Raw genomic sequence first — 15,433 nt, 5'->3', positions numbered from 1 at the left:
AAAGATACACAGTTTGACTAGGCACTGCGTGGAACACAACCTCCCTTTGCTCTGCGTATGCCTCTGTGTCATTTCTTTTGATGTTCCCTACTTCTCCTAGTAGAAGAGGTGGTAAACAAAGCAAGCTACCCCGCAGTTAATTAATGTGTCCAGCAAGCTTCAGGTTGATACAACCTCTTCAGAAAAACACAGTTCTCCAGGTGCACATTTTAATAAGCCACTTCCCATGGGCCCAGCGCAGCTCCCGACAAACCACACCGTCCTGACTGCAGCCACGTCCTGGCAGCTGGATCCCCTGCCCGCTGCCATCAGCATCTGTGGTCGTCTAAACTCACGCAGCCACACACCCCGCTACGGAGATAAACTCATGCAGCCCGCCCGTACTGCTGGCAGAAGTGAACATGGATGAAACGATATAGAACTTCGGCTTTGTCATCCCGCTGGAGTCGTAATTTCTATGCAGTGAACTCAAACTTCATCTGCCCCTCACCGCTAATGCTCCTACCACTAACTCTGCAGAAACTTCATGCTCTTTTACATGTTCCTTTAGTACAAGTCAGAACACGAACAAAATTATGGATGAAGCCAAAACTGGCAGGCAGTAAATGAAGATTACCCGCATCCCATGAAAAGCCATTACTGGAGCAAGACATTGCCATTCTTTCTGGCCCCTCTTTCTCTTCTTTTTAATCATTTCCAAATACTGCTTTTGTATATAAACATACACTGTTAAAAGTTACTACAAGGAAAGATACATATACTGAGCGTACAATATAATCTATAATATATCCATGCATGAAAATGATCTGAGTAAAAGTTCACTATTTAAACATGCAAGATCCACCATTCTCTTCACTTGTTCTTTGTGTTGGCAAGTTTTTTAAAGATGTATTACCTCAGAACAAAAACTAGAAATAGGTACAAGTATCAAATTCGTTATTACCTTTTCAATAAGATCCAAGCACTCTCCATTGTCTGTCCAGTCAATATCCTCCCAAATTAGTCCTTCCCTAAGGAAAATAAAGAGGGCCTTTATATTGACAACTACAGTGAAGTTATTTTAAATATAGGAACAGGATGAGCTGACCTATTTGTCTTGCAAATTAGAGCAAAATCAGCTTGCTTTGAAAAAATACACAGCTCCAGACAGCTAAGGTAGCTGGGAACCCCAATTTCAAGTGAATACTGATAATTTTCAAAATTCTTCCAAATTTCATCTATATCTCTTACCTGCTGTATTCCAGTTGCTCCAAGGAAAAGATGTGCTTGTTGAAATACTCCTGAAGCTTTTCATTTGCATAGTTAATATTGAACTGCTCAAAACGGTTTACCTAAAGAGACAAGAAATTTTCAAAAATCCATACACTCCAAGTATTTTACTTTGCAAACAAGGAACTGATTCTGGTTTAAGTCATAACATGTTTAATAATCAAGTTCCAGTGAAGATGACAAAGATATGTAGAACAATGAAGCATAAATAACAGACAATCCATCTGAACAAACTTTTGAAACCTACCTCAAAGTTTTCGAACCCAAATATGTCCAAAATTCCAATGGACTTGAAGTCTTCCTTGCTCCTGATTCTGCTGTTGATTTTCTTAATGACCCAAGCAAAACACTGAGAATAAAGTGCCATAGCCATAGAATCTCTGCTGTCTATTGCCTGCATTAAAGAAGGAATACACGATGTATCAATCACCCCTGCAACTGAGAACTTATCAAACTTTGCCGGTCAGCATCCTTTGCACAGCATAAAGCAATGTATAATGCAAGTAGGTTTGTATTCCTATGTACCTTGACAGCAATTGTATTAACAGTTACAGAGCGTCACGATTTAAGCTTTAATAGTGTAAGTTATAAGAGCTGTACACCTATGTGGCCTTAAAATTACCTTTCAAGGCTAAAGCATTCAAACATTAGGAAATTATAAACTTAAGGTGTGGAGGAAGAAAAGGAAATAGCACCTTAATTTACCCCTTTCTAGAGGTAAGCATGATGTTTTGTATACCTATTTCTAATCCCCTTCTTGTAAATAATAAAATTGTTCTGCTGAAAGTTTTCAAAGATGCCCACCTGACACAAATGTCCATAATGAAAAATATCAGCCTACAAGATGAGAATTTGAAAAAAATGGTAAGCAATCTGGCTTAATAAGAATAACAACAGCCAAGCTACAAGCCCTGGCCAGAAAGATAGGATGGGATCTACAGAGATTTCTGAAAGTCCAATATATCCTTCCCCAAAAAACTATGTAGTATATTTGATAGCAGCTCTGATGCATGAGCTAAGCTTCTGTTCCTGAGTGACCAATGATTTCCCTGGACTTGAAGACCGAGCTATATATTTAACAGACCCTAAAAACATGTCAAAACTGAGATGCCTTTACCTGTTGTATACTAAGAGGTGTTAGGATTTCTTCTCCCCTGAGCATCATTGACCTCTGTGTCAATGCTTCAGTTAGCTGTGTGGAGTCCAACCCCAGTAGTTCAGCAGATCTACCCAGAGCTGGCAAAAGAAGAGACAAATACAAATATGTCCTTAAATGTATAATGTTATGACACTAATTTGTTGTAGTAGTAGTAGTATTATTACTACCACCACCATTTAAGATGCTTCTAAAATGATGGGGATTAGAGATAAAAACACAACTAGAAACTCTAGGATACGTTTTTGCTGCTCATAAAAAGGCACAGTATCATAAATATGCACAACTGAAAGAATTTAGCAGTAGAAATTCATCACAAGTAAGTCACAAATACTTACCTTCCTCTTAATGTTACATGTCAAGGATTCAAATAATCTACTGCTTACACTAACATTTCTTCCAGAAACAAACAGTAATTCACTCTTTGTCCTCATGAATGCGCTTCAGCTTCCCTCGGGATGATGAGGATAAAGAAAACCAATGGAATTTTTTTCTTACATGCATACTTCAATTTGCAATTTTGCTATAATGTGGTATATAAAGCAGTATGTAATGCTACTCTTTATTGCCATATTTGAACAAACATTTAAAATGCTCACCAGCCCAATCTTTACACATACCAGCACATACCTTCAGATTTGTAATTGAAGTACTGAAAGCTCTAACAAAAGATACCTTTGGTGGAGATAACCGTGAAGGAACATATTTGAGCACTTATGTTTTATCAACTTGAGAATATTTCAAAGAAAGAATTAAATTGAAATGGAATTTCACTACTATTAATGGAATAAATATGTGCCCAAGGTCTTCCCTAATTAAGACCTAGCATCCAGCAGCAGACTAGTTTGCCTTATCTGTCAAAAACAACAAAAACAACATTTTATTCAACATTTTCAGATGCTAAAAAGCAGTAAGACCCTTTCACTGTTTGTCCTTGCTATGGTCAGATATACCAGCAACAAATATAGCTTTCACAATCTCAAGAAACATTTACATTTGGCTGCACAGCCTTCTCACCTGTTTTAAAGGACACCTGTGCCCCCCCAGCAGTGATGAACTCAACATTTCCTAGATGCAGAATGCCAGCCAACAGCCTCAAAACTTCTCGCACCTCCTCCTTGCTGAACTGCATCACTTCCATTGCAGTCTGGAATGACACGTAAGCAGTAACATGCACACTGACTCAAAAATGGGGACAAGGACAAACCCACCAACGGTGTTGTCAGGCCTTACAAAAGCAAGTCAGGGCTGACAGAGGGCTGGCAGGAGTTAATTCCTTTGGTTTCATCCCAAATCAAACACACTGTAAGACACGACGGGGACATCTTGAACATCAAAGTATCACTCTGGTTTTAAGAAATCTCCTTTTGATGCTGTAAGGATGCTGTAATTTGCTTTCAAATTCTTCATTAAAATTGTATAAATATTGGAATGCCCTACTGAGTCGTGCATCAGATGCAATTTCATTAATTTGCATTAGTAACTGATAACCTCCTCTGTATTTTTACCAAATGTTGCCAATTAGCCTTGTAGGTAGCAAGGCATGGGGGAGGAAACACAGCAACATGTAAGATTTGCTCACTTCTTGTCTCAGCCACGGAGAATTCAGAGGAGGCCTTCTGCAGCATATTCTGGGCAAGCCATGAAGCCCAAACACATATCTTATCAGTGTGGTTTGACATCTTACAGCAAAACTGAGCAAGAAAAAGAGATCTACGTAAAATGTATTGAATTTATGAATCACCAATATGGCAACGATCAAGGCTTAACTACGTAAATGAGGAGAACAGCAAATCTCCATCTAAAGAAATATTAAAACAAGAGGAGGAACATATGCCTTTCTCTGACATGGATGGGGTAAGCAATTGTATGCCTCTTGAAATTACCAGAATTTCCCAAATTTGGGTTTAATATGAACCTATCTGAGTCCAGATCACAGTTTTATACCCTTACAGTTAGACTCATCATGTTACAGTCACTGCAGGTGTCTGACAGATGACATGTGACACATTTTATCTTTCATAAATCATCAATTAGAAATGGAAAAGCCTCAGACTCATACCACAATTAAAAGCAGAGAAAAGATAATGGTTGGAGGTTTATTTTGTATGGACGACCTTTCACATCAGAGCTCTAAGAAAGGCAGCAGCACCAGGAGTTCATCTCCATGCTCACCGTGCAGCTCCTCCTTGTCTCCTACGAAAACATTTCACTTAAGTAACATTTCTGGGACTTAAACCGCAATAAAAATAGGCAAAGGAGATGACTATAATAGGAAAAGACAGACAAGGGTGAACTGCAGGGCTTCTGCCTGCCTCCTGCTCTGGGAATGCAGCCTGGCAGTCTCAGCCCGTGCTCCAAGTCTGCCTGCGCTGCGGGCAGCACACAAACGTCACCTGCCCGGCTGATTTCATGCTCTGCCTACCCTGGTATGATTAGCACAAATTAAATATCATGCTAATCAACTTAAGCATGTGACTATAATATAGATAAGTTTCCAACACCTCCTTCCGCCATACTAGATGAGGGTTTTTTACACTAAAAATAATTGCTGCATCCTCTACACATTGATTTGTCAATTTGGAAAAGAGATTAACGTAGCTAAGCAAAAATAGTTTGGTGAAGGGCATAAAACCAAATATTTTGTCTGATTTTTTAAATCTAACACATATCACCTCAATGAAATAGTGAGCAAGTAGCAATTATCCTAACAGTCAGTATAGACAAATTGCTGTAGCTAATTGGCATGGGTATAAGATATAAAGCCATTCAGAGAAAGACACCATCACGACCTGGTTTTTAATCTGTGTATACATTTTCTTCAAGTCTATTGTGTAAGTTACTCCATACAAATGGATTTCCCAGCTGCAACTTAAAGAGTCACAAAAGCCCAGGTGCTTCGCTCCCCAAGTGCTGCACTGCAGACTCAACCCAGTAGATACTACGTCTGGGCAAAGCTTTAGGATGGAAAAACAGTGGAAGGAGACATAACTGTAAAATAAAACAATGCAAGGAAGGGCAAAGGCGTGTAAATGCCTTACCGTTTTCCCAACTGACATTCTTTTCATTCCAAAATGTGATCATTTCACTAAATTATAGCACACTTTGAAATGATAGAGTAAAAATAAAATATTGGAGGGAAGGTAAAGACATGCTCAAAATGACAGTGAAGTGTTATGAGAAAATGTAAGTCCCTGTAAGATTAGTGCCTCAATGAGAAAGCTGCATGTGCAGGTAAGCACAAGAAGGCTTTGTCCCCTGCTCCATCGATGGGCCCCATGTGCCTGAACCGCCAGCATTTTTAAAGCATAAAGAACTAGGGAAACAACTCACAATGACTTCCTTGAAAGAATCTTTGTCACTGATTGTCTTATCCGCTATACATCCAGACTGATTCAGGTAGTGGTAGTTCTCCGGTACAGATAAGTAAAAAGCATCTAATGAGGAGAGAAAAGAGGACGAGTGAAAAAAAAAATCCCCAAACAAAAGCACTCCACAAATTACTATGTCAGAGTTAAATAGTTCACAATACATTTGCTCAGAAATTATGAAGATGCACAAAACAAATTTCATATTAAAATCAGATATGGGGTTGTATTCTGCTGGTTTTTGCTTCATTTAGCTGCACAATGGAGTTAATTCTACTTTTTAGCATGCAAAGACAGCAGGCCCAAAGGGAGATGCCGAGACAGCTTTAGGCAATTTTGCACATACACAAATGTCATTTCTTTTGTTAGTGGATTTATTCTTTATGAGACAGGATTAGAGGAACAAGAATTATTTCTCTTTGTTGCTGTGGAGTTATTTAGTACCAGCAAAAATATTCAGCTTGAACAGAATGAGGCATGTTTGTCCCCAAGTAATTTTCCCAGGGCCACAGCAGAAGCTGGGAGAAAAACTACCAGCAGCTCGGTGACATTCTTCAACTAAGCAGGTTGCTTTATCAAGTTAAACTCAAATTCACACTCACTGAGTCCCAGCTGACTAAATAACCTATTTCTCTGCTTGGGTTAGCGGGTTTCTGCAGTTAAATTCTCCACTGCTGTCACCATGGCCGACTGCTAGCAGAAAGCCACTACGGTTGTGTGACTTGCGCTTTGCCACTCACCTTTCTCTCTCTCTTCTATCCCTGCCAGCAGAGCATAGAATATATGATAATTTCTTTCCCCGGGGTTTTGTCTTACTACACGATTCTGTCAAAGTAAAAAATAGTTTCCATTTAAGCAATCATTTTTAAGGAGAATTTTTTTATCCACAATTTCAAAGAAAATATTAAATCAAAACAAAATTAATTGAGCAAAAGCAAACATCAACTTACTTTTTCCAATAAATCTATAGTCAGGAAGAAAAACTTCAGTCAAGGAATAAAATAAAAAGCAATTAATGCACAAGCTATTTGTAATCTTCCTTCTTTCATTTGAGACAATAGGAAGAGCATCACGATCTTTTCTTACAACGTGCCTACTACCATAACAAGACGAATAAAGTAGCAGCAATGATAATATTGCAGCAGTTCTAATATCAATGTGCTCCCACTCCTCCTTCTCCTCCATGCCACCAAAACTGGACTTGTCATGCTCTGGGTTTTAAATTACACCTGCTTTCCTTTCTTTTCTCTTTTCCCTAAAGCTTGGAAACAGCTTTAAGGATGAAATTTGTCCCACTGCAAAAGCAGCGTATGTTCAAAACACTAGGTAGGATCCCCTTGGTATATTCCTCATCCCCACACCTCTGATGCTCTGGGGGAGCTGGCTCATAGTCCAATTTTGCCAAATGCAGGACAAATCCAAGGATTTGACCCACCCAGGCTCACACTGCAGAAATTCAGCAGCTCTGCTCTTTCAAGCACTTTTCCAGAAAAGTAAGCAGCTTATCTTCGGGTCTAATAAATGATGGAAACAGCTAACAACTGAAGTTATCCCCAAGAACTCGGGCTGGTTTAGCTCACTACATAGGAACATGCACATGAGCTGTGCTAGCAGTAGCAACACAAAATCCTGGTCCTCCAAGAGTATATAAACCCCACCCTGCCACAAACACATGCAGAATTTGGTGTTACTGCTTCCCTTTCCCACCTACATCTGCTCAAGTTAATTGTGTGTGTTTCAGGATGGGCTGAAAGGACAGACAAGGGTGAGCCACTTCTCTCTCGGCCCTCTACAGAGGAGGTATGCAGGGGCTGCCCGCAAACAGGGGTAAAATCACCATACGAGGATACAATCTATAATTCTTCCTCCCTGAATGTTTCCTTTCTGACAGATGTTCAGCTGAATAAACTTCCCAAAGCGACTTGAGTTGTTGTTGTATACAGTCTTTGCATTGCCAAAAGCTTCCATAATTGGACTGTGAAAACACAGAAGAATGACAAGAGCGTTAACGTGTGACCAGCATGCCAACGGTTTCACATGGGACTGGTGAAAGGAATAGCACTCACTTCTGACACCCTCCTCAGTCACAACCTCCGTAACTCAGTATTATCCTCAATTTATTAACAATGGGCATCTCAATTTTCTATCAAAAGATGCAAGTATTCAAGCAACAGGAAGATTAATAGTACCAAACTACTGTGCAGCTTAAACTCCAACTGCTCAAAAGATTCATGCCACTCTCATTGCAGTACTCAAATTACAGAAATAAGAAATCTCAGCACATGCAAATTGCTAGACAGATGTAGGGAAAATAGTCCTTGTCCTAAGGCAATTAAAAAGAATACTTACATCAAGATACAGCAGGTAAAACAGAGATGAAGGATGATAAACAAAAGTAATAGCATCTCAAACTGTCTTTGTTTTTAAATAGTTTAGAACCATGTGTTATTTCATTTTAACACTAAAAGACTTTTTTTTTTGCTTGCGTAGAGTGTGTCCAATTTATCTGATGCATTAACTCATCTGTCTTATCAGTTCTGCTTATCCTCCCTTTCCTCAGCACACTTTACTACCTGCATACTTTATCCTCACCATGCTGTATCTTGTTCTACCTCATCCTCAGGCTATATAAACCAAACCAATGGTTTCTCCCTCCCATCACCCATTTCCCTCACTCTGATTATCTGAATTCAGCCCTAAACAAAAATGAAAGCCACCATTAAATCATCATCCATTTCAAAACTCTGCATCTTTTTGCTTCATGAAGATATACCACTTTGCTCACAACTTTCTAGAGCAGCCAGGTAATTTTGTTTAATGGACAATTTCCCCCTTTCCAATATTCATTTTGTTGTTCAGTAAATGCACCCACATCCTTAATTACATTGCAAGCTCTTATTTCAATGACAGGGCTTATGTCTTCTGGAAAAAAACAGCTGTGTATTGAAAGATCTAGTACCTGCTCTCAAGAATAGCTTGCTCCACACAGGAGGTCTTCTCTCTGCAGGACAGCTCCAGTGAATGTTGGCTCATTGCAGACAAGAACTTGAGAATCAGCTTAGTGCTTTCTGTCTTACCAGCACCACTTTCGCCGCTGAAAGAAGAAGAGAAGGGAAGTGTTTGCACAGTTCCAGCTGCTGGGAGAAAAGCCCTCTGTCTGGCCAGCCCTCCAAACTCTTAAGTTACTGGAGGTCAGGAAGACTGGGGTGATTAAAAATGATACTCAAACAGCAACAGAATACCCCTTTGAGCTTGCTGAATGTCACATTCAACGCAAAATGCAAGTTATCTTTAGACTTCATACCACCGTTCAGACAGCATTTCGAGGCATTGATTGAGTAAGGATCTACACAACAACCATGAGGCAATGACAAGCCCTCTGAATACAAACAACTACACAACAATCCTCACCAACACAGAAAAACAGAGTTAGAACAAAGGCATGGCAACGGCTGGGGAGAAAGGCCAGAATATGAATTAAGCTGGGAAAGTTTGGGATTATGTTGCAGCAATCTAGCTAAGGAGGGAGCCCTGCTGTGAGAAGGAGGCTAGAAACACCAATGCAAAATAACGCAACACAAAAAGGCTACTAGTATTCTTAGTAGCTGATATTCTTAGTGAGCAACATATTCTTCAAACAAACTTTTTATATGCCCATCCAAATAAACCAGATTCACAAGTTCAAAATATACAACTTTCACCTCTCATCATCATCAGAGATGTAAAACCTCTTATATTCACCCACAGCAGAACAAAGCTATTTGATAATGCTAAATTGGCATTTTAAAATAAAACTGTTAATAAGCAATCTTTCTGATACAAACAGAAGGCAATACACTCAATTTCTCTTCAAAACCAACACTCTAAAAAGGGAAAGTATAAATTTGGCTCCTTTCCCCAATATCGTTTCCCTTCAATTATGTAGCCTTATAATTAAAAACACACCGTGAGCCATTAAGAAACATAACTTGTGGTTGAAGTTTGCCTAGTTTGCTTACTTTTCATCTGAAGTCATAGCATTATATCCTGAGCTGCAGTCTAATTCCTAGTTTTCCTAATTCCTAATTAAACTGTGCCTAATTCCAGTTTACTGCCAATGGAAGGAGGTACATTTTGGTCTTGTCCTACCCTTTTCATTGTAGCAAGCAGGAGTTTTGTCACTGACTTTGATGGAGTAGAACTGGGCCTGTGGAGCAAGCTTAGTTTATCTGACAGCCTTTTGTTGTGCCATCGCTGAGTGGTGGCCCTGATGATTTTAGGTTACGGCAAAGCATAATGATGCTTTCTAGTAAAAAGCAAAGAAGAAAGGTACAGCCCAAGAAAGCAGCATGGCATTTTCCTGCAAATGAATGCCAGCAATTACAAAAAATAATCAGGGAAGAAGCATTCAGAAAACATAATGAGATATAAGAGTTTTGTAGCTGAGATTTACATGTTTCCCAAGAAGAATCAGAGAGTCTTTAAAATGTTTCCTAAAACTTCATACAAGATATGCTACCCGCTGATATGTTCCAGCAAGTATCATTCATCCATCATACTTATACCATCTCAAACAAATTCTGTAGTATTTTTAATTTAGTTTTACCCTTGATGCCTGGCCTTTTCGGTATTTGTTCCCTTTCTCTTTGCAGGCCCTCACTCGCTCCTTTGCCAACAAAGCAAATACTTAATATTCCCTGTATTTAACACTCGCTCCTTGTACAAAACATTTCTACTACTAGTTTTGAAAGAGCTTCACAAACCCTTGCATCACCCTTGTCTCCTGCAAAAAAACAAGCGATACATACCTCTTCCTGCCTAAATTTTCACCCGCTCTGAGCAGCGTCTAGCTCAACAGTACAGGTATGGGTGCCAAGGAGGACACGAGCTCTTTCACTGACACCATCCTTCCTCTGTCCCATGGTCTGGAGCATCTGTAGTACTACGGAAGCTGGAAGTTATCCCACCGTAATCGGGAGCAATTCTACAAGTGAGATATTCAAAGCCGATGGAAAAGTATTTCCTGTGTCCATCTCTGGTACAGTTGGTATTATGCACAATTATATGCTCTTGATTTTTTTCTTAGAACAGGAGCAGCTCAGAACTGGGTCAGGCCAAAGATTTACCTGTCCAGTGTCCCATCTCTGACAGTTGCCAAACGGAGATGCCCAAGGAAGACATGCAATACTTCCCTTCTGTGTTCTTCCAGCTTCCAGTTATTTGCTGTTCAGAGGGTTCCTGATCTAAACCTGGTTTCTATGTGTCTTGTAGTCCTCAATGGATTTCTCTTCCGTGAGTTTCTAGCCATAGTCCCTTAAAAAGCATATGAACATGTCGTCTTCTTTCAGATCTGCCTCCTATTAGCTTCAATTGATGTCCCTTAGTTCTTGTATTGGAAGGAGAAACCAACAACTCATCCCAGTGCTCGCTCACTCTGTTGTGCATGACTTCATGGATAGGCCCCCCCAATTCGAGTTGCCCGTCTCCATTAGCCATTCCTACATATGGAACCATTCTATACTTTTGATTGCTCCTTTTTGTTCACCTCTGAACCACCTCCAGTTCCACAAAGTCCTCCTGGATATCAAGCAAAGGGGAAAAAGGCTCATGCAAAATACTCAAGACAGGAGCAAAGGATGGATTTACCCAGTGTTCTCTATTCATTTACTAGTAACTGTTCTACTTGGTTCAGTTTTACAATTACTACTGATGGCATAACAGTAAGATCTCACTCCTGCATGGTGTTGCCTGGCTCGGGACCCATAATTTTATGTGCATCAAGTTGGCTTTGCATTTTTCCTTTATAAAATGCTTTATAAAAACCAGTTATTATTAATAAAAGATGAAAATCAAGAACAAGCATGCTACACTTTAAAGTTGTTTATTCAGTCCTACAGCACATACACTAACAGTAGGTTAAGTGGGATCAATGTTTCAGCCTCCTTAGAAAGCCTACGCCTACAAGAAGCTGCCGAGGTCAATAAAAGGGTGAATTTTTTAGTGCACAGCCAACCTTTCCAGCAACCTTTCCACCCCATGAGTTTAAGTGCCCAGCTCATTCCACATCACTACATTCAGTATTGTGAATATATTAAACGTGACAGCAACCCACAAGGACAAGGCCCCCACTTAAGAGATCTCTAGACTTCCTCCATGACTTGTTCTACGCAGGGCATCTCGCTAAGGGCAGAGCAGTCTGGACTCTGGACTGCCGCAGCGGAAAAAGGGGTCACCGGGAGACGCTCCTCATTCTGAAGGATGTAATGCGAGTGAGATGGTATCAACACTACTCTAAATCACTTCTCAGTTCTGTCTGCTGGCTTCAAAATCCCCAAGACAGATACAGACAGACAAAATAGGACCCTTCAGCAAATACAGTTTGTCAAACACACATGTGAATTTTGGTGTGTCAGTCTCATAAGAACATCTTCCCATCACAAGTCTGGGTCTCATCCAAAGAGTAGTTTGGTTCACATTGATTTTCAAGCTGAACAACAACAAAAATGCCAGGCTATCAGATGATAACAGAGAGAACAAACTGGTGTCAGACTGATTTCCCACCCGCAGCACTGACTTGAATGTCATTCACGGTGACTGTTGCTGCTCCTTCAACTGCTTTACACTTCTTTTTGAGTGCTTTAAAGTGGATCAACTGCTATTTTATCTGAGAGAAGAGCATGTGTTTGCTTGTGCACAGACTAGAACACCTTAAACAAAGCAGCAACAAAAAAAACGCTGAAGATATTTTCCTATTCTTACAATAAAGTGGTGGAGGTTTGAACTTGGTCCCAACTTGTGAACATCAGATAATCATGGAGGAACTCAGTCCCTGTCCCTACAGGACAAGCTGTTTGGCTAATCCTTGAGTAAGATGGACTCCCTTCATGCTCCTGCTGAGGCACCCAGTTGAAAAATCAGAAGACATTAAGATGATGTTAATTTCTTTTTTTTTTTTTTTTCAACTGTGGTGGGCTTCCCCCCACCCCCTGTTTTAAATGAAACTGGACTCTGGGTAAGGTTCAGATCAATATGAAACTGAGCACTCATTGATGTAGATGTTTTTGTTCACATGAAAACTCTAGTTCAGTAGCCAGATAAACAATTTTTAGCCTGGGACCTAAATAGCATTTCACAACTGTGTAAATATTCTAATGCACAGCTTCTTCAGTGTGCCATTTTGTTGACATTTTAGGCTGCTAAGTCATTTTTATGCAGCATTATCATGAATTAAAATAAGCCTGTGTCACACAGACCGGTAAATAAGCATGTTCGGATGACTCCATTTAATGTCATCTCTTCTGTATTTCCTTCCTTTTCACCTCTGGTCGGGGTGGTTACACTGGAAAAATAGTCTCGCATTTATATTACATTTTGAGTCACTACTGATGACAGTTTCTAATTCAGGTTCTTCCCTTAACCCTCTCAGCTTACCCCACCCAGACAAATATCCCAAGCATTTCAAAACAGTGGAAGCTTTTTCCACAGGTTTTTGAATGCCATGCCTTAAGAAAGCAGCTCCAAACGAAAGCTGAGCTAGTTCTGGATGTCAGCAGGGGGCACTTCAAGTCCAGAGAAGCGTCAGAGAGCATTCAATTCCTCACCTCCTGGAGCTGTTACAACTTGCTACCAGAGTTTTTAGATCCCAAAGTTAGGAGCAGGTGAAACTGCTTATCAGAATGTGAAGCCTACGTGAACAATTCTCTCATTTTAGGTGGATGTAACTGTTTATGGTGTTTTCGTGATGCAACAAAATTTTCCTTTTTATCAGCTCTTACATTAAATCCAAGAGCAGAATATTTGCCTGAATTCAGACACTGCAGAGCTCCACTTGACCATTTTTTTCAAATGCCAGTAGTAACCAAGAAAGCCTGACAGTGGCTTGTTGCAAATTCTAAGCTAGTAAAAGATGCAGGAATGACCAGGATGCTGCAGATGACAAGCACACTTCTGATGCCCCAAACTAAGTATGTAATCACAGGGACTTTCCTAAACCTCATGACATGCCACTGAAAACCTTCAGTAATTTAAAAAAATCCTGCCTTGAGTCCTTTACAGATAGAGCAGATAATACTGTTTTAGGAAGTAGATTTGACTTTTTGTTTTTTGATTTGAATTGCATGTTCCTTCAATTTCTGTAGGAACAAGATACCCTTATAAGGTTGTACTGTAGCACTTGTCTGAAACACTGAACTTACATGAATCATTGTTTTAATCCATGACCACAGTAAACAATTTTAAAAGGGACAGCTAATGCAAAACTTCTCTGTCTTATGGTTTTATCTGCACCTAGGCACATTGTTTACAGAGCGGGGACTGCTGGAAGCTCCTCTGGAACATCAGAGACTTCTGCTTCTGTCCTTTTTAGGACACAACCTGCTTTTCTCTTGGCAGCTTCTGAGGAACTGGAAGGAAAGGTAAAATACTTGGGCCAGTACAGAATGGCAAAAATACCAACGGCCACCACCTACGCACCAGAAATTATTTCGGTCCCCAAAATTTGGGTGCATGGGCTGTTCACAAGTAACTCCCTGGCAATAAAACATCAAATCATGACTCCAGGCCAGCTATTTTCACATGACAAAGATCTCTGTGCATTTCATTTTTTCTTGGAGTGCCACCTGGACTCAGCTTCGTATGTACCGCACTATGTATGAAATAATAAAAACGAGCAACATAGTTGAAGAAAGCTGAAAAACACACTTGGGCCCCTCTGCCTTTGTGTCGCTGCCAGGCAGAACCTGCCTAGAGGCGAGGGCAGGCGGGGACTGCGACCTGAGAGCTTGCAGAAATTTGGAACCAGACCTAGCTGTGTTGCATCTAATCCACACTTCTAACAACAGCTTGGGTTGTGCCAAATCCTTCTCTTATCCAGAAAGCCTTGCAAACCGGCCTGTAATCTTAAGCGCCAGTACAAAGTGCCTGCTGCAAAAGGTGCTGCTCGCGCTCTGCCTCACCCCCTCTCTGCCCCGTGCTGTGGTCCTATGGCTGCCGCAAGGGCTCCCACGGAGGTTGGGAAACAGCTAAAATCGTGTCACCTTGCGTCTGAAGAGCTCGCCACGCTTAATTTGTGCTGCAGGAAGGCGAGAGCAAATGGGCTTCATCATAAAAACACTGCGAAGGCGAAGAGAGGAGAGGGAGGGGAAACACAAGCTCTCTCATCCCCTGCCGGAGCCCGACGCTGGTGCCACGCTGCCATTGCCACCGAGCTGCTCGTCCCGATCCGGCAGACAAGGCTTCGGTTTCCCTGCCCGCGTACAAGCCAACGCAGCTGAGCTGGCAGGCAGCGGAAAGGGAAAAGAGCTGGCTGCGTTTTCAGCTCTTCTGGAGCAAGAAGGAAGGAGGAGCTGAAAGCAGCGAAAAGCTATTGAAATGCCAACTGCTCTCAACGTACATTCGGCAGCAGCGAGATCCTGAATACCAGTGACAGAGTGGATCAAACGGGAAGCTATTAAATCACGATTAAATTAAAGCACGACGAGATTAAGCAAGGAAGATTAATCAGGCAGAATTAAGTGGCTGAAACGTGGAGGGGTTTCTCTTTTGCTATTCTTATTTACCGCATTTCTCAAGACTGGTGGGTTATTTTTTCTTTTCCTCTTGATACAGGGTGCAGTGTCTAGTGGTGACAAACTACTGAGCTACACAGGTATGTTTAAACTGG

General features: G+C 40.7%; 1 protein-coding gene across 2 annotated transcripts in view; it reads right to left on the bottom strand.

The window, feature by feature from the left end:
* Positions 1 to 15,433, bottom strand: part of MYO10 (myosin X) — a 164,934-nt gene that overhangs the window by 62,717 nt on the left and 86,784 nt on the right. Inside the window, exons 5-14 of one of the 2 annotated variants that reach the window (XM_075052455.1) lie at positions 8,753 to 8,887; positions 7,644 to 7,768; positions 6,744 to 6,757; positions 6,534 to 6,618; positions 5,759 to 5,862; positions 3,443 to 3,572; positions 2,387 to 2,505; positions 1,517 to 1,663; positions 1,231 to 1,331; positions 944 to 1,010 (exon numbers count right to left, since the gene is read on the bottom strand). In XM_075052455.1, the coding sequence (XP_074908556.1) occupies positions 944 to 1,010; positions 1,231 to 1,331; positions 1,517 to 1,663; positions 2,387 to 2,505; positions 3,443 to 3,572; positions 5,759 to 5,862; positions 6,534 to 6,618; positions 6,744 to 6,757; positions 7,644 to 7,768; positions 8,753 to 8,887 (1,027 nt within the window). Of the gene's footprint in view, positions 1 to 943; positions 1,011 to 1,230; positions 1,332 to 1,516; positions 1,664 to 2,386; positions 2,506 to 3,442; positions 3,573 to 5,758; positions 5,863 to 6,533; positions 6,636 to 6,743; positions 6,758 to 7,643; positions 7,769 to 8,752; positions 8,888 to 15,433 lie in introns of those variants that run through there. The other variant, XM_075052454.1, reaches the window with a different exon arrangement.

This window comes from Buteo buteo, chromosome 20, assembly GCF_964188355.1.
Source record: "Buteo buteo chromosome 20, bButBut1.hap1.1, whole genome shotgun sequence".
NCBI lineage: Eukaryota > Metazoa > Chordata > Aves > Accipitriformes > Accipitridae > Buteo > Buteo buteo.
Note: the sequence above shows the minus strand (reverse complement) of the source record. Positions and strands in the feature narration are given on the sequence as shown.